Source organism: Fundulus heteroclitus, chromosome 8 (genome assembly GCF_011125445.2).
Source record: "Fundulus heteroclitus isolate FHET01 chromosome 8, MU-UCD_Fhet_4.1, whole genome shotgun sequence".
NCBI classification, from domain to species: domain Eukaryota; kingdom Metazoa; phylum Chordata; class Actinopteri; order Cyprinodontiformes; family Fundulidae; genus Fundulus; species Fundulus heteroclitus.
In genome coordinates, this window is record NC_046368.1 from 22,483,856 (window position 1) to 22,508,043 (window position 24,188).

Here is a 24,188-nt window from a genome sequence, read left to right on the forward strand (position 1 = left end):
TTCTAACATGAGGCCAAAAATAATGTAACATTTTAATATTCAATTAACATACTAGGTTTATTGTTGCTAGGGCTTACTAACGGTGCAGGCTGGGTGAGCTTGACAGACTCCACGCTGACTCTCCGCGGACATTTTATCCTTCATAGTCGAGCGTACTGTTACCTACATTTCCTACAGTAAATTCCTACAAGCGGCGGAACGGATGGTTAAATGTGTGATTAGCTAGATGAGTACGTAGAGCCGTTTCCTTTCCAACAGGCTCCCACCGCACACCTTTCAGTGAGAACAGAGAGGGACTGTGATGCTGCGCGTCCTTGTGACTGCCTGTTTGGAGCAGCTCAGTGTATCAAGCTCAGTGTCACATACAAAACAGTTCGAAGTACAGACTTTTTGCTTCCGAGTAGTTTATAGCGTGACATGTACCTGTATGCACAGAGTCCTCCTTGAGTACGGCTCAAGTATGTGTGGACCTCCACGGAGTGAACTACACCACAGTATGTGGGGGTCTTAACATGAATGCACTTCTAGTTTTGACATTACAGTCAGGCAGTCTTGTGGACAGCTCAGGGGTCTGATCAGGTAGTGACACAGTGTACCGTAATGCTCTAAGTATCCATTGAGCGGAGTAGCTTTGTTGTTTACTAAAGACATACTCACACATTTTAACAGACTTTTGTGTGCATTGTACCACATAAAATCAGTCAGTAAGCAACTTTAATCATATATAAGGCGCACCAGATTATAAGGCACACCATCAAGTTTTGAGAAGATTTAAGGATTTTAAGTGTGTCTTATAGTCCGAAAAATACGGTATACAGTGAGCAGCGGAGCGACATGAACAGCTGAAATTGAAGCTCAGCGGATACATAAACACTAGAAGTGTGCATGCGCAGTAAGAAGAAACTAGGAAGGAACATGCACACACATTGGAGTTGGGTGAGAACGTCACAATGGTTGGTATGTGGGGCAACCAATAGATAAGATGATCCCCCCAGAAATTGAAGTCGAAAGGAGATTGTTCAGTATACCTTTAGTTTTATACACAAGTCAGACTGAAAATCTCTTTCAGAGTTGAATATTTTGTTGTTCAATAGACCAGCGTTTTAGAGGCAGTGTAAGGTCTTAAGGGGACAACTACTCCCTATTGGCTGGTTGGAATCAGGGTTCAATAGCTGGAACATTCATGCGGCTGCCGTTATCAGCCGCAGTCACGTTGGACCAGATGAGGTATTTAACAACTTGATTTGAAGACAACTTTATCTGTCGTGTAGACGCTGTGACTGAACGTGTGTTTCAGCTCATATGGACCCAGATGTCAGCAGGTGTCGTGCCAAGTCGTTCACTCGACGGAAACTACAGCCCCTCTGCTGGGAGCTCAATTTGGGACTGGAGCAGCGGATCCAGTGGGCTCCGTCGCGTTTCCAGCCTTCTAGTCAGGCAAATAGAGATGATGAACCTTTGTTAAAAAGCAAAGAAAGAGTTTTTGCCCCATCGTTCCATGAGTGGGTTACAACAGAGAATGACACTTTATTGCTCTCCCATGATGTCGCAGCCTGCATGATTGTTTTTACACCGTTTGCCTAATATGAGGATGATCACATCTGTTTAATTTCTTATTTCTGTATTTATTTCTATATTCATTTTTGATTTTGCCAGAATCAGTCCTCCGTACTCACCCATGTATTTTTTGTTGCATGATAAGTACAACTTTCTCTGATATGGTGACTTTTCATATTGTGATGTATCTGTATATCATTCACTGTTAAAACATTTCTAAATATTTAATATTATTGAGAAGTTGATTTATTTTAATTCAGTTCAAAACATGAAGCACACAAAGATATATTACACCACACAAAAAGCAAAATTATTTTTTTTAAACAGAAAAAAATTAGATGATATAAACTAAAAAAAACATTTCCATAAAGCTTGTCAGCAGAGGGAAATTTGAAGTGCTCTACAATTTCCTGGTAGACGGGTGCTGACTTTGGACTTGATAAAGCACAGTGAACCAACACCAGCAGATGATATGGCACCCCAAACCATCACTGACCATGGAAACTTTATAGAGAACCTCAAGCTACTTGAATTATGTTCCTCTCCACTCTTCCTCCAGACTCTAAGACCTCGATTTGGCATTGAAATGCAAAATTTACTTTCATGTGAGAAAGGGACTAGACTTCAGAGAAATAGCTCAGTTCATTTTCTCATCATTGCTGCAGATAAGATGCTTGTGACACTTCATCTGGTTCAGGAGTGGCTCAAAACAGGAATTGTTGTTGCTCTCGTTGCTGCCCTTTCATGTATTTGAATGGGTTTTGCTTCACTGTCCTCTCAAGGCTGTCATTAACCCTGTAGCTTACCACACTTTTCCTTCCCCTCAACTTTCTAATAATATGCTTGGACACAGCAGCCTGTGAACAGTGTAACAAGCCAACCATTGTTAGGCAATAACCTTTTATGACTTACTCTGCTTGTATTGAGGGTGTCAGTAGCTATGTTTCTATCCAATTTTTAATTTTTTTTTAATTTGATTTAAAAAATTGTGACATTTTAAAAATGTTGCGAAATAAATAAATCAAATAAAGAAATTACACGTGTTTTCATCCACTGGTTTGGAGCTTTAAATTAAATTAACCAGGCTACGTAAAGCGCAACTTTGGCCGATGTTGACGTTATGCATTGGTGTAATAAACAAGAAGTAGAGGTCGCAAACAAGCATGGAACACACATCTGAGAAAAATGGAGAGGTTTTCGGGAATGTGTTGCTATTAGGCAAGTTGTAATTGTTCTGACATGTCAACTACTGCCGTTGTTACTTACAGTCTGGAGACAAGAAATTCTTTGTGCATTCTGGGACTATCCGGGAACATGCAGACAGCGGAAACAGCTCATCAGCCATGTGAGGCAAATATTCGGTATGTCAGAACATATTCGGCAAGTGTTTTTTTTTTTTTTTTGTTTGTTTGTTTTTTTGCTAAATTGAGGAAGTTATTTACAACCTTTTTCAACCATCAACCTTTTCTAATGCAATATCTCAAAATGTGCATAAAGAACCTTTGATGTAAACACTGCAAATGCTAGATAACTCACAAGTCAGCAGTTGTACCAATAACTCTGTAGGCTATAACATGATTATAACATTTATGCATGCTCCATTAGTCCTATGTCATTTTCTAAAATAATGTATTTGGTTTTTCATTAAAATATCTCTCAGCAAAATTGACAGACCTAAATGCTTGAAATAGAACACCGTAACACTCTAATTTGAATAAGATTGCTTTTTAAAGGACATTGCTGAAATGCATGAAGTTTCCAATAATAAACAAGAGTACAGATGCACTTGCACAGGGAAAGAGTAACGTTTAAAGTCTTACAACTATTGACGTAAACGAGGCAGACTGTTTTGTTGTTGTTGTTTTTTTGTTGTTTCCCATGAGGGTCCACCCTCCTGCTTGTAGAGGCAGACATTGACATTATTCGCCTTGGGGGACAAAACCTATATTAAATTCGAAATCAGAGATCCCACAAGCAACTTTTTTTTTTTTACTCGCAACACATGGTAACTCAGTTTACACTTCGCGCATAGATTTCTCATAATCTGCTGCTGTCGGGGTTGCGGTAGAATAGGAGGGTCCGTGGTGCGGAGCGGTGCGTTGTGGAGTGGAAGAGAAGGCGGTGAGTCAGTGGTACAGCAATCGAGGGGCAGGGCGGTTCAGGGGAAGAAAACGCAGCCTTGGAGCGCGTCGCGCATACGGAAAGGAGCCGCTAATTGACAGCCGGAAAGGAACGAAGCGCCCCGCTCGGCTCACCAGCGGAGAGGAGCACGCTAATCTCCCTCCTCACACCCGTCTCGTCAAAGGCTTCTCTGTGATCCAACTGGCGCAAATGGGCAACGCGAGGCTCTATCCACCAGCGGGTTTGGCATAAAGCTTTTCGACGCATAAACAAGTAGGAAAAAGGAGAGGACGCGGCTGCTTTGCGACTTGATTCAAATTCACCTCAAATAAACGCACTCCGACTTGGTCAGCCTTTTCAACTCGCTTCCTAAGAAGTGGAGGGACAAAATAAAAAGATTTAGATGGAGTAAAAGAAAGAAAGAAGAACTGTGCTTCTACTCTTGGGATCATTTGTGGGTTTTCGTTTATTTCCACCGCATTCTTGGTGCATACGGGAGTCAAGTTAAAAATGATCGGAGCCTTGAAATAAAACACGTGTTTTTTTTTTTCCACCCCGATTGAGATGGAATATGAACAGATGCTGAGGAAACTCCAGGGAGGAATTTAAGTCTCATTTTGGAGCGCAATTTGTGCGGCTGAAGAACTTACAGCCCCTATTAATATTCGTGTTCTTCTTGTCTTTAAATCTTTCCAATGGAGTTGGCAGAATCCCAGGTACAGACTTTAATATTAATCTGAAAAAAAAGAAGAAGAGTGGGTTTATTCTCTGACATCGGGAAAGAAAACCGACGGATTTGATGCGCACCTTCTCCGTGGGATGGTAAATGACCGATGGGGAACCATGAACAGCTCTTCTGAACTCGAAGATGGAACTCGGCATAAAAACCAGGTTTGTATGAATTTATGTATGTTTTGCGCCCCTCTGACGCTGTGCTGTGTTTCAGAGGAGTGGTGCATCTGCTTGGTGCATTACGCTGAATTTGGTGGTATATATGTGCCTCACGGGCAAATCTCTGCACTGTGGAGACGTTGTTACAGGACGTAACTGCAGATGGGCTTCTGCTCTTGTCATACTGTTGAAACCCACCTGCACGTCGCACAATCCCAAGTCCCGTTTTAGCGGGAGTTAAATCTGCATAGAAATGGACGCATTTCGGAAGTAGTAAAAATCACGGTGGGCGATAATTGTATGTCGGCGCATCTTGGCTGCGTCTTCAGCACATTTCATCTTCATGTAGGGCTCTGGGCAGTACGCATGTTCCCTGATGTCTGGAAATCCTCCGAAACTTGGCATACGGACGCCTTCTTGCTTTTAACACCCCCTCCTGAGCCGTTTAGGCTGTCTCCCCGCTCGGATGAATTGAGACAGGGTGGACGTGCGTTGTGTTACAGTCAGGCAAGCTCACTTTGGGGAATAGTCAATGTGTTTTCACAAGGTCAGTGGAGGGTTATTGACAGCCCATAAGGGAGAGGAGCTCCCTTGGAGCGCGGAATCGGATTTCGGGGCACTGTTAGAGCTCGCCGCCTTTGCCAACGCAGGGCAGCAAAAACACCATGAGCCTATTTGTCCTCCCCTAATTAGAACGAGGACAGGTTGATAAATGCATTAAAAGGAAAATCTAATTTCCTACACCCTTCTAGTTGGAAAATAAACGTAAAATCTTTATGGCATCAATGGAAATGGAACAGTAGTGAAAAATGTTAACGTTTTCAGGACTAGTCTCACTGCCAAAACGTGTTTTCACAATTAAATTAAATCTCAACACACATATGCAGCTTCTGCTACTTAGGGAAGGAAACATGCCACTGGCACACATCCTCTAGGCTGAGCCAGCCTGAGGCACAAGCAAACTATGCTGCTGCTTTCAGCCCCCAGACTAGCAGGCCCCAAAAGTCTCTTGAATTGTCACATTAGTTATACTATACAAGTGTTTCTCAATAAATGATGTCTTTGTCAGCATCTATTCTAGTTATTCAGTTTAAAAAGTGAAACTTTTGTAGATTGATTTTACAGAGAGTGCTATATTTCCTTTCTGGTAATTTTAATCATTACAGCTGTCAGTAAATTTTATTTTTTGGAGAAAAAAACAACAACAACACAAATTAATTTCACATGAGACCAAAAAATATATATATTTTTGATACAGAATTTTGACGATTTCCCCACACAGTGGTACTACTCACTTGACACACACTGTTTTAATTAAATTGTTTTTGTTTGCTTTTGCTTTGTTTTTATCAAAACAGGTCTCTGGAAAATGAAATCTTTAATCTCAATGAAAATACCTGTATAAATAAATGTTCAATAAAATACATAGGAGGATTAGCTACAAAAGACTATGGCTAAAGGTCTCAAAAGGTGTTTGTAGTAGAGATATCCTGATCAAAAATGTGGGGCTAATTTCTGAGCCCCATGCTGTGTAAAGCTCTGATAGTTGTAACCAGTGTTGACCTCTTTTAAGAACTATAAAATGGTGTAAAAAAAAAACAGCAACATATTCCAAGTATTTTTTTTTTTAATTTTCTACTCTGAGTGGTCCTAATGTCAGGTGCAGTGGTGGGGGGGTGCAACTTTACAACAAATAAAATATTCTAGAGTTGACATTTTGACACGTTCTTAACATCTTTTATTAGCGACAAGCATTATTAGCACCGTTAGTAATAACTCAACAGTGTCTGTCGTATTCTCTGACATATGCAGATCCTTAACTTGACTGAAATTTCAAGTTTAAAATAATAAAACCGAGAAACTTACTAGACTCTGTTACTTTAAATAGCTTACCTTCAGTCTATTTCATTCAGTAACAACTTCCACGGTGAAGAATGTTGTCAGCATGATAAGGTAGTGCTTACACAGGTGTGTTCAATGATGAAGGGGGTATCCTATTCTTGAATTTTTGACCTGCAACTCAAGTTGATCAAATTGATCAGCTGATCAGGCTGATACTCTTACAATTCTATTTACCACCTAATTTTGGTATATCTCTAATTTTCAAGTATTTGTATTAAATGTGTTTACAGTTGTCACAACCCTTTATCCCAAGCATTATTTAGCCTACTTGATAAACTGACTGAAGTGGTAATAAAGCAAAACACATTCTGTCACACATTCAGTTTAAGGAATTCATTGTTGGTAGGGTGATTATGCAGAGTGGTTACGTGGTGCATTGTGCTGTAGCATTATTTGTGACTGGGCTCTAAAATGAACAACCTTAAGCTCTCTCTGCCTATTTCTGTACCCCTTTTTTTTTGTTTTCTGTTTGTGCAGATTTATGTGTCACTTGAATGGTGGGACCATAAGATCTAGGCCAGTGCAGGAGTCCGGATCACTAGAACATACTGTCTCTCATGTAACTCCTTTTTTGTTCGGTACAAACAAGCAGCCCTATGTGAACATAGACTTGACCAGGGAAACATAATGAATGGAAAATTCTATAATGAGTAAGGTTTAGTTTTCATCTCTGTGTGCTGTTGTGGGGAGATCTGAATAACTCATTGATGCTGACTGGAAAGGTTAGAGGATGACAAGACAACAAATACCTTCCATAAGCTCCATGCAAGCTGTGGCAGACAGCATCAGGAGGGACGTAGGATGAGATGAGAGGCTGTGGGAAATGGTGATCGCTAATGCTCCCCTCAGTCCCTTTCCTCCTCCCCGCATCAATCTGTCTCCTTCCCCTGCATTTGTTATTTTGCTATCACACACAGTCACATAAAAAAAAAATCTCTCTCACTGCATACATGTATGTGTCTTATCGGTTTTTTGTCTCTGTAATCTAGAGTGCTGACACCAAATCTTTATCTCCAAGCTCATGCTTCTGACAGAGTCGTTTTTGAAAGAGTGGGGAGGGGTCAGGTAATGGAGATCTCTCAGAGGTTCCAGTCTGTATTGAAATGACCAAATATGGCAAAGACAATTTTTCCTGTAAGGTTGCATTTTTGCTTCCTTACTGAAGGTGCGAGGCCTCCCTTTTTTTGTGACAGAAGGAAGGAGGTAGCTGTATTAATGAGATTTAAATAAAATCCGCTTTGAAATCAGATTTACTGGATAAAACATAGCATAGATTTTCCGATATGCTCTTAACTTAAAGTCCAATGAGAAAACTCCAGGTAGAATACTCTATACTAGGCATTATTGATGGGAAAAGATAGACAAGCGCTGTTTTGGTTCCATTGCACTAATATAAGATGAATCCTATGGTTATACTATAACATTGTTTAATAGATTCCTGTTTCGTATTTACTTACTGGGAATCCACCAAAAATGAGTCAAAATGGAAGTCAATGGCTCGGACTGCTTTGTTTGTTTCACATGCAATGCGTATGAATCTTGTCCATGTTTGTCTTTGTGATTTCTCCTATTTACCGAACATGGCCGGAGCTTTCAGACACACAGCCAGCATAACTGAGAAGGCAGTTGGGCCCCAGTGGGGTTGCCCCTCTTGGACTGTAGGCAATCAATATCTCTCTGAGATCACCAACATTTCCAGCACACTGAAAGGACTCTGTTGAGGGGAGTGTGTGTGTGTGGGGGGGTGGTAATCGGCTGTGCCTTGGCAACCCAGAAATCACAAAATTTGTGGGTTTATGCAGCGTAAGCTTCCCTTGTAAGCCCGAACTAAAGCAAATTGATCAAAGTAAAGAATAAATCAATATGTTGGCAAACCACCAAATACTTTGCCGATCACATTTATTAGCACTCCTGGTAAAAATCTTTAAAAAGGCTTAAAATAAATTCCCCATTCATGGTAGGGGTGTAATCTCAAAGCTATAAATGAGTAAAACCCCTATATGTAATTGGAGAACGGGCAGTGGGGAAAATCCCATGTCAAGAAATGTGTTTAACCAAATTACCACCGCCTTAATCATTGGCACCCCTTCTGTCAATGCTTTGTTCAACCATTTGTGACAGTAAAACAGCTCTTGGTCTTCTCTGATAACATTTCACAACGTTGAGAAACCTTTCAAACTTGTACCAAGCGCTTTTTAAAGGTCCCCAGCTTTAGGAAATGGGCACACCGCTTCACAGATCCTCCATTGTATTTTACAGGTTCTACAAGGTGCTCTTCCATGTATTGGTACTTAGCTTCATGGTAACCATTTTTCTCTAAAGCCATGTCCTAATTAACAGATTTCAGCAAAACCGATATTTTCCCTCGTAATTTGCAACACCTGTCAACATACAAACAGGAATTTAGTGATTAAAAATCTAAATTTTTACAAATGCCTTCTAAGGAATAGCCTTTAAAAAAAGAATGGTTGGGTTGTACATATGTGGACTAGATATCCTTAGATAATTGAAATGAATGCTATAGAGGCTCATTTTGCTCATGCCCATCATCAATTTCTATTCTAGCACCCATTCTGGCACCCCTTTTAGATCATTCTTTTGTTCCGTGATCTTGTTACCATGCTTCACAATCAGCTGCAAGGTCCCAACTTGAAATTGGGGGCTGAAGTCCACCCACCAATTCTTCGCCCCTCATTTACCTCTGGAGATAGTCATATACTTGTAGTCGCTCAACTGATCAACTGGCATATTATGACATGACAAAGTGATCTGTAATGGGGGTGGGGGTGGGGGGGGCATATTATTGCAGGAATATTACCTAAAGGCGCCCAAACATTGGGCAGTGGGATTTATTATTTTCACCACATCTCTTACTTTGCCCTATGTACCCAATAATCTTCAAATGTGAGCTGAAGAATTTCTTAAATGAAAGGAAAGATAAAGTAGCATTAGAGGAAAAAATCAAACTGTAGTACTTATTGGAGAGTCTTTAGCCAAGCGCTGCTTAAGGTTGCCCAGAATTTTCCTCTAGCTCGGGAAGCTGGAGCGTTCGTCTCATCTGATCTTATCATCTGTTTCCAAAAGGATTTAGAGACTTTGCATCATATCTACAAATCAGGGAAACAGTTCTAAACTGGAGGGAGAGTGGATCCCCAACAAAAAACGTTTACCCTAAAACGGCATGTTAAATGAGATGCAAAGTGCCTAGATAATTTCACTACCAATATTTCTGAAATTTAAACCTAGATATTTCTACATCTTTCACCATAAAGTTAAGCTGCACAGATAAAAGAGGTGCCTAAGTTTTTTTTTTTTACACTTGTTTAGCAGGCCTACCAACAACTATGTTTGGCACTGTAAAATAAAACATTTTCCTCCAAAAGATAAGAAACAAAGCTATTATAAACACACAACCTTCTGCTATTACAGGTTTATCAGAACGACAATCTGCAGCAACTCAATTAGAAAATGATATCAGGGTCGGATGTCCCTGCCAGGATTTATCTTTCTGCAGTAACTCAGTTAAACACACTCCCACATGTGGCGGCACAGACCATTCACACTTCGACAATGTCATAAAGTGCCGTTTTGTTGGGACCTTTGCCATCACAAATCATCACAGAGGGAGGTCTTTAGTGTCAACTGTCGACATGATGGATTACTGCTGTAAAGCTGTGTATTTTAAGCCAAAACTCAATCCTTTTAGCACATTAGTCAACCGGTTTTATGGGCTAAATCTAATGAAACAATGTCTAAAGACAGGTTATGAATGAAAAACAAAACAAAGACATAAAATAATTGTTTTTTCACGTTTGTGTCCTAAGCTTAACTCTCCATCATCAACTCCCCAGTCTTTAAATGCAGAGTACTCAAGAAATACTGTAACCATATGCAGGTCAAAATGCCTATGTATTAAAACAAGATTCAACCAAACACGTTATAAGGAAGCGAGCATGCCTTTACCTTAAAATAATGAATACAATTTGCTTTGGACCACTTCCAAATAAACCTCGTTAAGTTTTCTAGAAATTGACTGTGAAGAATTGTAACACTAAAGAAATACTATTGGTTGTATGCACTCTGATACGCTTCCCATTCCCCAGCACAATGTAAACATGAGGAGGTTCAAAAGAGCCTAAAGATTTATTGATAAGAAGACTACAGACTTGGTTCTTTGGTGAAATCAAGCCAGTGGTAAGTGACTGGTGATTTTTTAGGTTTAACTGAGGAGTTTACACATTGTGGCAAATTGATGCAAAATCTAATAAGACAACATAACTCAAACAGAACCAAACAGCAAACCACTTGAGAGCTCAGACTCGTTCGACACGTTGACACAGATTTAAATCTTTTGTGTAGAACAGGAAAAAAAACTGACAGCTCTGCTCAGCAGCTGTCACTTAGTCACACTCGACAAAGCTATCAGAGAATGGCATGGCCGTTTACTTAGTATTATGTTAACATGCTGCTCACTTAAAAAGCTCTGCTTTAAATGTTATAGGTTCAGGAACAGCACATATAATGATAATATGTAAAAAATAATATCACTTATTTAAAACAATGGATTTAGCCTCATTTAATTTTTTTATTGCATCATATACACTGCCTTAAAAACATTCACATTTTGTTTCTTCTACTACTACATTATTGGGATTTCATGATAAACCAACACAAGCATAATTGCGGACTGGAATTTGAATTGAATTTTCAAAAATGTATAGCAAATAAGTCTAAAATGTGTTCATATGACTTTTATCCCTTTCTCTTATATCCCCCCCAAAGCTCAGTGGAACCAAATGTCCTCAGAAGTCAGGACACCAGACAGGTTAGGGTATAGTTGTGGAGAAGTTTAAAGCAGGGTCAGTTTATAAAACGATGTCCCAAGCTTTGAAATTCTCATGCAGAGCTTTTCCATAAATCATTTAGAGTATGGTAAAACTGATTAGAGTTTAGGTGGAAAGCAGTGTCTTTGAAGGTTTACAGAGAAACAGGAACCATGACATCCAAACCTCTGGTCGGAGAATCTGATCAAAGGAAAAACTATTTCTTTGTCATGTACTCCACAGATTTTGACTTAGTGGCAAGGAAAAAAATATTATTGAAAGAAAGCCATAGAAATTCTCATCAGCAGTTTGCCACAACCATTATAAGGGAAACAGTGAACATTTGGAAGATGTTCTCATTAGATCAGAGCAAACTTTACCTTTCTGGTGTATAAGCAAAATGCTGTGTGCCACACAAACCTCATAATCAAACATGGTGGAAGAAGCTTAGGAAATTAGGCTGTGGCAATGTTAATTTTTAAAAGGGACAGGTAAACTTGTCAGAATTAATTGGAAGTAGAATGGAGCTAAATACCAAGCAATCTGAAAGAAACCTATGATTGTCTGCAAATGATATGGGCAGATGTTCATCTTCCAGTAGGACAACAACGAAGCTTTTCATCAGGGCTGCACACCACGCTATTCAGATGGGTACTTGTTAAAAAGAAAATCATGCTTAATTTCTTTTACACTTCACAATGATGCACTACTTTGTGTTGATCCGACATAAAATTCCACTAAAATACAATAATGTTTGTGGTTGTAATGCAACAAATATGAAACAGTAAAAAAACACATCAATACTTTTGCAAGGCACTGATGCCAAGAAAGAAACAAAGTTATTTTGGGAATTAATGGAATCAATTAAATAATGTACCAAAATAGAAAGAGTTAAGATAGTTGTATTGCTCATAATTAATTAGTTATTGAAAGAACATACATGTTCGGTCAGCAAATTTCAGTAAAGATCAGAAAAGATGAACATTCATTGTATGTAACCTTTTTTTTTAAACTATCCTTCCAGTTAATTGAATCAACAGATGCCAGCTTGCGCTTGTTAAAAAGCCTTACACAAATTACAGATAATACGATGGCATGTGCAAAGTGAAAATTACCACCTTTAAATTATAGTTCTGATTAACTGTTCAACTATAATAATCATAATTAGAAAACGCCTCTCCTGTAATGATATGATATTTAATTTGTGACTTACATATTTCACAATCTGATGTTAGTGAGGAAAGATTTTTTTTTTTAACAGTTGAAGGTTGTTGCAGTGTGGTGTGTGCATTAGATGTCTGCAGTCTTTTTTTTTTTTTTTTTTTTTGTGCGGGTGCCCTTGTCAAATTAACACACTTGCTGATCCAGCCGGAGGTAAAAGAGGCAATGTGGACTGTAGCAAAAACAGAGCAAAGAGACTTCTGTGGATCACTGAGCCTGTGATTTCCCTTTGGGGGTGGAGGGGTCATGCCATGGCAGCAGCGCAGCCTTTAACAACCTCAGCATCAGTCTTCCCTGCCATGTGCTGGGTGGCATCAAGAAAACGTATGATAGGATGTTTTCGACCTTTACGGTTGCTTCGTTCTTTTGTCCTTCCCACTGCTCATTTGTGTGTGGACTTTCATCTGCAGTGTCCAAGCCTGACTGATAAATGGTCCTAACAATTAATTGATAACAAAAGATTGAGCTGTTGTTTTTGCTTTAAATGTGAGTTGATGAGCACAGACGCATCTAAAGTTTTTGTGAGGTATCACTGAAGAGTTAATTCTTTTAAGTACTTTAATTCCAAAAGGGAAAGTTGTATTTATATTCATCACGCACAGACCTCACCTGCACTCTTGAGTCTGGTGTCTCTCATCTTCTTTTATGTGTTTATGTTATGTGAGTTTGCTGACCAGTAAAGTGCATATAATAGTTATTAAAGCAAATATTGGTGCTTTTTCGCAGTGTGGACAGGTCCCAAATCCTGCCAGAAAACAAAATTTGTATTTCCATTAAGCCTCCCAAACGGGGGAAGTATGGAGTACTCTAAAATCTTCTGGTTGATGGCTGTACTGACTTTGGAGTTGTCAAAGCACACTGGATAATCACTAGGAGTGGAAATTGCTCCCCAAATCATCAGCGGCTGTGAAAACTTCAAACTGAACCTCAGGCAACTTGGATTCAAGGTCTCTTCACTATTCCTCTAGACACTGGGATGTTTATTTCAGAATCAGCTTTATTTGGTCATAATTGTGTGCAAAGTCAAGGAATTTGACTTAAGTTACCCTGTTCGCAGCATACAGACATCAGGTATAAATATGTGAAGAGTATGTTGTTTTTGTGTAATATGTAAAGAAATATAAAGGGAGGTTTTTAGTTTGTGACAGTACAAATATACTTATTTTGTTTCACCGCGGAGTAGCTGACTACTGAGGGTGTGAGGTGTTCATTGCAGTCATCTGAGAGACAGCCTGGGGGAAGAAACTGTCTGACTGTCTGCACTGCAATTATTCAGTTTGTCCTTTGTTTGTCCATCGTTGTGTGGTTTAGCTCATCCACAAAACAAGACAGGTCTAAACTGCAACAAACAATTAGGTCTGCAGAAATGATCTTCAGGGCTGACCTTCCCTCCATCCAAGACTTGTACAGTTCTAGGGTCAGGAAAAGGGTAGCTAACATCTCCGCAGACCCCACACACCTCGGACACAAACCGTTTAGACTCTTACCTTCAGGTTGCTTTTACAGAGCACTATTTACAAAAACCTGCCACCACAGAGAGTTTCTTCCCACAGGCTGTTGCTCTGATAGAAAATACATATATATTTGCTCCAATCCAACCATATCTTCATCTTTCGTATAAAAGCAATCTATCTTTCTCTCTAGCCATCTATCTATATCTATACATCAATAGATATATATCAATAGATTGATTGATAGATAGATTTACAAAACTTAATATTATCCTATCTTAATTCAATTCAATTTTATTTATATTGCACCAATTCATGAAACATGTCATCTCAAGGCACTTTCCAACGTTAAATTCAATCAGATTATACAGATTGGTGAAAACAAATTTCCTATCTAAGGGAACCCAGTTGATTGCATCAAGTCTTGACAAGCAGCATTCACTCCTCCTGAAGAAGCGTAGAGCCACAGGGAGAGTCGTCTGCATTGTCCATGACTTTGCAGCAATCCCTTATACTGAGCAAGCATGAAGCAACAGTGGAAAGAAAAACTACCCTTTAACGGGAAGGAAAAACCTCCGGCAGAACCAGGCTCAGTCTATCTATCTATCTATCTATCTATCTCTATATAAATATATATATATATATATATATATATATATATATATATATATATATATATATATATATATATATATATATATATATATATCCGTTTATAGGAAAAGAAAGAAAGACATGAGAAAAAAGCCATTGAACTAGTACCATCTGAGAGTGTACAGAGAGAAGCAGGACATGGGACAGAGACAGATTGTAGTGGAGGTGATAAACACTGAGCAAAGACCCGAGGAAAGATATTCAAGACTATTTAGCAGTTAGAGTGCCCCCCTTGGTTAATGGTAGTGGAAACGTTGTGTAATAGACTCTATCTTACTGCACTATGGATGTGTTGCCTAAAAAAAGACTTTAGTAGTATGTTTGTAGACATCTGTTTAAATGGACTGAGTTCAAAATATATTTTCCAATTGGACAAAATGGCATAAAGTTTCGCATTGAATCATATCAAATATGCATAATATCATCTCTAAAATATTTTTTTTAAAGCCAGTGGAATGGAAAGCAGTGAGTAAAAAAAAAAAAAAGGAAATTTAGGGTATATCATATTGTGTCAGTTATAGGGCTGAACTAATTTTTAAAATTGGAGTGCCTTGATTGCTGAAATTCCTTGAAGCAGATTGTCTGTCTCAAAGCTTCGTTCAATTTTCTTTTACTATTCAGTGCACTGGGTTCCGGCTGGATGGTTATTTCTGTTGCACATCACTCTCACTTCCAGTAATGATAGCCTACACAGTTGATACATGGATGCCAAGCACAGTGGAAAGAACAGAAAGTATCAAAAGTATGGGATCAACTTAAACTTAACAGCAAAGAACACAGCACAGTGCGTATACTGCTAAGCTAAATTTGCATTCCATAATGGCACGTCCTCAATGATGCGACAGCTGAGTAGGAAACAGCCGCTGCAAAAGCTGTAGTTGCTGGTGGTATATTTTTGTCAAGGACAAAAAAGTCCCTCATTGTCACAGATTTTTCTTTGGAAATTTGCTATATAACAAAACTGGCTTTAATTTCAATTAGCATGCACTATAATCTATTTTAAAGCCTTCATGCTACCCTGTGTTGCTTATAGTCCTGCAGGGAATGGTTTTACACAAACAAATGAAATTGCCTCATGAGTTTTTTTTTTAAACTGTTTATCTTTTCATTCCTAGCATCTTTCACACACATACCACTTACCATAGTCATAGGTGAAATCTGTTGCTTTAGCTTTAGTGAACACTGTGAGTGTTAACAGGAGAGTGGGCCTGTTGTTCGAAATGAAGGTATGAACATGTGAGAGGAGTCTGTGTGTTGGTGGAGCATATCAGTAATGAGCCATTACTGTCAAGTTGTTACATAAGGAAGCTTTCTCATAAAAAGTCATTTAGCACCTTAATATAACAGCATGCTCTTTTGTGTAGGATGGGTACGCAGAGAGATCCATTCTGTGTAACATGAATACGGTGCGGCTCTGTGACTTTACAAGGCTCTAGTCTGAAGGTTATACATGACAGCAGCTGTCCAGCTCACTCGTGGCCTCGCTCATCCTCTATCTGCCTTTGTTATCTGAGCTACACACTTTTCAATGTCTTTTTCTCATTTTCTCCCTTTCCATGTCTGCTGCTGACATGAAGCAACTGAACATTTCAATATCAGATGTCTTGCACCGCAAGGTGGCTGGAAGGCCTTGAAAGAAGGGGCAGAGGCAATGAAGGACAAGAACAAGAAAGGGAAAAGGGCTCGGTAAAAGCGGAGCAATTTTGAAAATAAAGATTGGAACCTGTGTGGGGAAATAAAAGAGTAACCAAGGTAAGGGAGAAAAAACTGAAAGATGAGGGCATGAATCACTGAAGGTCTCAGATCAGTGTCGAGTAGACGGTGTTCTTGCAGGGGAGGAGTTTAACGGGAATGCATTCCAGTTTCTCAAAACCCAACAAATTATTCCTAAAAAATAATCGGCAAACATTGCTTTTTTATGTTTATTTCAAATTTTACATTTCATATCATTTCAGATACCCCAAAAATCATGACTAAGGGGTTTCTAGCTTTCAAGATCGCAACATCTGCAACATAAATTATTTTCCCAAATAAATTTTTATTATTATGATTATTTCATTTATCTTGTTGTATAACAAACTTTGTACATGTGGCCGCGCAAGTCTTCTGGTGTGTGGGGCTAGTCTCCATATTTATCCATACACTCTCTGAATCACATTTTTGTTCTGTCTGTATTTTTGAGTTTAGTAGTAGTTTCCTGTCAATATATTTCACCACATTTTTTACTTGTTTGCTCTTCGAAGCCTTACTCCTTTTCTGAGTGTCAGATTCTTTGAATTAGTGTCGTGATACCACCTTTTAATGAAGCTCTACTTAAAGGTAAAGCTTTACTTGTGCAAAGCTTAGCCTAAAGTTGAAGATTAGGTACTGAAATAATAAACCAAAGGACAACAAACAATTAGGCAAACAAAAACCAACAAAAAAACGACAACACCATAACAAGCATGCAAGCATATTTTAAGGCGTGTAATTAGGCAGAGCATCTCAGCCTTTCATTTCTTGTTTTGGTATGTTTTTCCTTTAAAAAGAGATTTTGTCTGTGAAATATCTTATAGAAAAAGATCAAGATCTTTGCAATATTCTGTGCAGTTTTGTATTGTTGTCTATAGTTGGGCTATAACATGATCTATTGGGGCGACTGTGGCACAGGAGCTTGCGAGATTGTCCTGCAATTGGAAGGTTGCCGATTCGATCCCCCACTCTGACTGTCTCAGTCGTTGTGTCCTTGGGCCAGACACTTCACCATCAGTAAGTATGTTATCTTATTTTAACGTAAGACAGGAAGTAGTTCTTGATTTGACCTCTTCTGTTGATGGAGACTACAAGTGTATATCTATAAGGGGCCTGAAACCTTCTCAGGTTCATTGGAAATGTTATTTGCAGCTGGTTTATTTGCCAAAGGAAACCAAGTCCTAGTTATTTTACAACTTCTTGAACTCCATCCTCTTACAACTGTATATAACAACAGTTAAGGTTAGCATTGGGTGTCAAAGTTAGAGTTCATTTTCGGCTGCAAAGATAAAGAACAAATACTTTTTGAAACACAAAAGAGAATATAACAGACTGAAAATTATACCTGCAGCTGGATATTCCTGCTTGAGGTGCATAATATAAAGACTGCCCGCTGGGCTTGGCTGACAGTACACATAAGCAATGAAAAAGAAACACCTTTAAGGTTGCCATTTTTTTATCAACTTCCTATTGTGATAAACTATAGAGCTTTTTCAGAACCGCATATGTAGTTCAAAATCTAAACCTGAACTACATTCTCTGCTACATCTGGACAGATGTTTTGTAAGACATGGTTTCTAATTTATTGTATTTATGAAAACCAAAAATGGGGGCATCTATTTTCTTGGGATCAGAATGACCCTAAAATTGGGCAAGCTTAAAAACTGCGGTACATGGACCTGTTAAACCTGAACTGGGGTAAGTTGTTTATATAATATTTAGAATGTAGTTTGTGAACTTAACAAATGGTTACACCCTGAGCCTATAGGGGCCGTTTTATAACTATGAAGTCTTAACAGGACCTTTAAGATGGAACCTTGTGCTGCCATCCACATTGACTTACATTATAGATCATTATCCTGATAGACAAGCCATTCCATTTTCTCTACTCTTTTAGTTTAGTAGAGATATCCTATCAGAATGTAGTCTTTAACTTGGTCCATTTCTTTCCTCAAATAAATGGAATCTTTGCTGTCTTAGATGGGGATGTCGATAATGGTGGCTCTGTAGTGGTACAAGGACTCTTTCTGCCCAGAGAAGAGCAATGACATTCTTTTCTAGTAACCAGCAACTGGCAAGCAATATATTTTTTAAAGTATTCCCGTGGGCGTCACAATAATTATGTGTGAAGGGGACGTGTCCCCAAACAACACACTTTTACAAGCCATTTGATTGGACCCCCTCATATTTACAAAAATATGACTTCCCCTTGGGCTGCTTTTGTTTCCCAAAATACTCCATTTCACTTTATTGATGGGAGACTACTAATACCTTTAAAGCTCCACTCTGTATTTACACGGTTACCAAGAACATCTCGCCACACTCTGCATTCTGCAAGCATGAATAAACTGAATGGCAGCTGAAAACTGGACAAGGTAGCATCAGTCCCACTGTCTCACTATGTCTAGCTCTTGCTAAAAACCTTTTTTTACCCTGGGCTCACATTGAATACAGTGCATTTACGGCCATTGCGCTGCAAGAACCCAAATGATAAAAAATAATTAATAGTGTCCATGTGTCCACTCACATCAGTCCAGGTCCAGTTACTGAGGCCGTGCAGCGATGCAAAAAAATTCCGCAAGAAGGATGTTTGACCAGATGCCGCAGCGGTCCCCGGATCAAGCTCCTGAATTTCATGAGCAAAACAGGAAATGTGGGGCGCTAGACAGGATAACGTTCCGGTGAATGTCAGGATAAAACCATCGAAACAACTTGACTAGTGCAAACAACACGGCAACAGAAAAACCCGAGGAAACAGATGGGCTTTTGGACGATGAAATAGGATTTTTAAGAGCACAGATAGTGTGTTTAGCCCTAAAAAAAAATTAAAACCATAGCTGTATTTTCATTATTTATGAGGAATAGCAACAGAGAGAACCACATAAACTTCTGTTCTTGTCATCACCATTTACACAGCCAGAATCGTAGCGGGCCGCTGTTTCAAGAGTAGTGCGAATGGGGGTTCATGGCGCACGGGAAGTGGATCAGGACCACAACCCACACCATAGCAAGTTCGAGCCCCGGGTGAAATGGCCTTAAAATGAACCCTTGGTCATGTTAATTGACTGCTAAACAAATAAACATTTCGGAGGAATCTACTTCACTTTAACACATGAATGACGTGTTTACAATATCTGAAGCTCTCCATAAACAATTTACATCAGAAGATTCCCAACAAAGAGGCAAAAAGTAAGTCAACATTTCCCAACAGGACAGGTTATTTCCACCCAATGTGATGTTTGTGCAGTTAGCTGTATTGTTGTCACCTGTCCTGTAAAATATGGAATTGTGCTTTATTTGGTTAATGTTGTGTCCGTTTTGAAGCAATACGGGACAAATTGTTCTGTGTTTTCATAAATGTCAGATGTCTGTCACACATATCCACATTAAGTCTATGAACAAAATGAAAAGGCTAGAAAAAATAAGACCAGCAGAATTATCATGTTGGGATTTTAACACAATTAAACACCATAAATGCAAAATTGAAACCATAAGTATTAAAAGGCCGTTTGAAATAAGAATGTCTTCAGGTGCTTTTTGAACACCTCCACAGTTTGTGGGGCCCTCAGGGTCTCTGGAAGGGAATTCCATAGACATGGGGGTCTCCCATAGTGGAGAGTTTAGTCCTGGGTTGGTGCAGGTAGTAGGTAGAGGTGGAGTAGCGGAGGTTTCGTGGGGCGGTGTGCAGGTTAAGGAGTTTACTGAGTTAGGCAGGGGCAGTACCATGTATGCACTGATGGGTGAGGAGACAGATTTTATAATGGATTTTGTGTTGAATAGGCAGCCAGTGGAGTTTTTTCAGGACCGAAGTAATATGATCGTATTCGCCCCTCCTCGTCAGGACCCAGGCAGCGTAATTTTGAATATGCTGGAGGTTTTGCAGGCTCCTGCCAGTGATCCCAACAAGGAGGGCATTGCAGTAATCCAACCTGGAGGAGATAAAAGCATGGATCATTAGCAGTAACTTATTGAAGAAGCTAATATCGTTAATGCTAGCTTGGGGAAGCTTGGTTTATAGAGGTGGGCCTGCTGTGAGAACAGTCACTTGGGGAGGACGAGTGACTCTGCTGCTTCTTTTAACATTCCTTGTGGTTTCAGCCTTAAAGTCAGAACATCCCTCTCTTCTCTGACTTTAGACATGTTTGAACTTCAGATGTGTGTCAAACAGAGATTGAAGACGTTTATACTATTCAAAATAAAATATTTTTTTCAAAATAAAATGCTCTACTAACTGCAGTTAAAATGAGAACCTTTACAGACCAGTAAAGTCACCATGAGCCGCACTGGATGGGGAGAAAAGTCACATTCGACTGGTGAGCTGCACTTAAGCCGCTCCACTCCTAACCAATGTGTCCTCCCCCACATTTCAAATGCTTCCGATCCCAATTCAATACTCAAAACACAGACTGAAAAAGACTTTTAGTTTTGTGGCGTTCTACAAAACAGAAAGTCTGGCATTCTAGGAATAGAAAAAAAAAGTTATCAAGAATCTTTTTTCAGGTCTGTTAGACTTCAACCATTGATGTTCATATTATCAGTTGGTTTCTGCTGGTTTATTTGAAAAAGGTGAAAGGAAAAATATTACACAGTTTATAAATTATTTTTACAAATAGAACTCTGAAAATTGTGTCTTGTATCGATTTTAATATTTTGGCTTTTATCCAAACCATTAAATTCTAGCTCCGACTGTATGTTGAGGGACGTTGTACCGTTCAAAGGCAAACCTTTCACCCAATTTTCAATTCTTATGCAGCTTCCTGTCATGTTTCGATTTGGAAAGGACTCAAACGCAGAAACTGATATAAGGGAACAGAATTCTTTCAAAATAAAATAAGGAGAATATACAGGTTGTTCTTGTACATGGAGAATAGTACATGGATTCAAAGATTTATTATTGTCACCGCGTCTTACCGTGGTGAAATTTATTTTGGGCCACTCCACCTAAGAGTACACATAAAAGACAAACAAACAAACAAACAGGCGATGAACAAGGTTACAGTTTTTTTGTTTGTTTGTTTTTTCCATCACTGCATTCAATATATATATAAAAAATAAAAAGATGAAGATTTAAAAGTTTGTATGAGCTAGTTGTCCTTCATGACTCACAGATAACAAATAATGAGGTAATAAGGTGCTTTTGTGCAATGATTTGAGGCTTCATTTACAGAAATGTGCATTTAGATATTTTAATATAATAGTGTGCAAATAGCTAATAACATTAACGTGATGATGGGCTAGTAACAGTGGGGTGCTTTTTAACGTGTTGGACTGCAGTCTCCCATCAGGGGGCGATAGCCCTCACAGCTTTCATGGACATAGAACTGGGCAGGGTAAAGGATCAACAAGGCAACAATTCTGTTGTACTGCTTGACAGTACAACATAATCCAAAGTATGACTACAGAAGAATCCAGTGCAGAACAATGAGAACCAGTGAGTATAAATAAAAGGGGACAAGTGGAGAATGACATTGAATGCAGATGAGTTAATCAGGAGGTAACGTGAAACATCTGAGGTGGAAGGAGCACAGGTTCTGCTGGAGGTTCTCCTTCCTGTTAAAGGGGAGTTTTCCTCTCCACTGTCACTTCATGTATGCTCAGTATGAGGGATTGCTGCAAAGCCGACTGTCCAATGTTACTCAACACTCTTTCAGGAGGAGTGAATGCTGCTTGTCAAGCCTCAATCCAATCTGCTGGATTTCCTTAGATAGGAAACTTTTTGACCATTCTATGTGTATGATTCGATTGAATTTGACTTTGTAAAGTGCCTTGAGATGACGTGTTGTGAACAGGCACTATATAAATAAAACTGGATTGATTCAATTGGACTGGGAGACTGAGAAAGGGGGACTAATTTATATAATTGGAGCTGAACAGAGATACAAAGAAACAAACCAAGGGGAAAATCTTCCAGAGATCAAACAAAAAAAATTAAAAAACATATATCAAATGTACAAAGAGCAGAACACAAAAATAAACAAAGAAACCAAACACAAAGGGTTAAACCAATAAGGCATCAACTTAAAGAACATAAACAACAGGAACATTTAGAACACAGAGACACAAGAAATACTACAAAGATTAACACCGTAGGGTCATGACACCTCCATCAGATTTTCTTTCCGTTTTCCCCCACATTTTGGTCCCTCCGTAATCCAATTAACACTGACCAACTTTCGTGTTTCTGCTTAAGAGAAGCATCCAATAAGCACAATGCGTCCACCACTATGTTCAGCAGTGGGATGGTGTATTCCAGTGTTAGTTTTTCACCACACAAAAACTTTAGCAAACAACTTAATTATTCTTGCCACTCTTACATAAAAGCCAGATAGGTGGATTGCACAGTTCTTTCACTCCTCAGGAAGATCACAGAACATACGTATGTATATCCTGAGAGTAAAATGCACACAGGTGAACCATATTTTCTCATTCAGTGACTTCTGAAAGCAGTGGTTTCTTTGTTTTTTGTTTTTTTTTTATCAAGAACTATCAAAGAGAAAGGTCAGAATTCAAATAGATGCATATGCTTTTTAAATTTCTAGTTTTAGAAAACAAATAAAAACCACCAAATACCTTCCTTTCACTTCACAGTTATTAAGTACTTTGTGTTGGACTAGCACATAAAATATAGTAAAGTTTGAGGTTGTAACATGACAAAATTTAAATAAGTTAGAAGGGTATGAAAACCTTTGCAGGGCACTGTATACACAGCATATGACAGCTATGACAAATGGAAAAGAAATCAACATACAAACCATTAAAACATTTAATGATTACTGCAGTAAGGCAATTGAGCATCTCATGTGGAAATGTTTACTTCTCCCTGTAAATATCTATGAATATTTTTTAAGAGTAGAAAGCAAGTTAAACTGCTATTTAAATTGCAAATGTGTAAAGTGCTGAGAATTTTTTTTTTTGCTTCTCGCATAACAAAGTGCTCTTTAAATGCAGTGAATCTGTACAAGTGCCTTGTCAGTTTAGTGACAAAGAGCCACACTGTAAAATACCTCTTCAAAATAATAAACACTATAATTTTGTAAAAGTGTAGGACCACCACTTTGCAGTTTGCCATTCACTCATTTGCTAAATAATTGTAAAAAAGTTAATGGAAGTCATCTGTTAAAGCCAGACGAGAGGTGTGCAGAATGATGTAGAGATGAGGTGGAGGGTCAGAACGAGGGATAAGAGAATGAGAGAGTGTGTGCATATATGTGTAGCCCTTTAAAATCTTGACAGACATCTAGCAAAGCCCTTTCCACTCACAGTTGGAGCTCCACATCTCCACATCTACAGTGAGAAGTGTTCACTTTTTTTCTGCTGATTTCAATCGACAGTTAAAAGAGTTTTCTTTAGGTAAAGCCACAGGCTTCATTCAAATAGAGATATGGCATTGCCAAGATTGTTGTCAAATAGACATGTGGCATTGCTGCAATAACTGACCTGCTACAACCTGGCAAAAAATAGGAAAGGACACAGAAGTACCAATTATAAATATTTAAAAACGAAAAAAGTGAATAACATTCTAGTGCACGAGGACAGTAAAATCAGTCATGTCTATATGAATGGGTGACTATGTAACTAATGAGTGTTAAATTAAGCAAGCCAAACCAAAACACAAATCTGACCCCAGAGGACAAGCATGGCAAAGACAGAGAAGAGATAAGCCCAAACACTAAACCCTCTTCTGCACAGCATCCTGCCCCTTATATAGGGGAGGTCCAACTTTGGTGTTCTCAATGAGTTTGCCTGCTGCAATCCAGCCATAGGGTTCGTTCCTGTAACAGCTCAAGGAAGCCGTTACAGACTATACTTTCCACAGTATGTCACACATTGACACAGT

The 24,188-nt window shown here is 38.9% G+C and overlaps 1 protein-coding gene across 2 annotated transcripts in view; it reads left to right on the forward strand.

The window, feature by feature from the left end:
- The first annotated feature begins 3,554 nt into the window (after positions 1–3,554).
- fibcd1 (fibrinogen C domain containing 1) overlaps positions 3,555–24,188 on the forward strand; it is a 200,350-nt gene continuing 179,716 nt past the window's right edge. Inside the window, exon 1 of one of the 2 annotated variants that reach the window (XM_012866217.3) lies at positions 3,555–4,569. In XM_012866217.3, coding sequence (XP_012721671.1) covers positions 4,498–4,569 — 72 coding nt within the window. In that variant the 5' untranslated portion in view covers positions 3,555–4,497. The remainder of the gene's footprint in view (positions 4,570–24,188) is intronic. The other variant, XM_012866218.3, reaches the window with a different exon arrangement.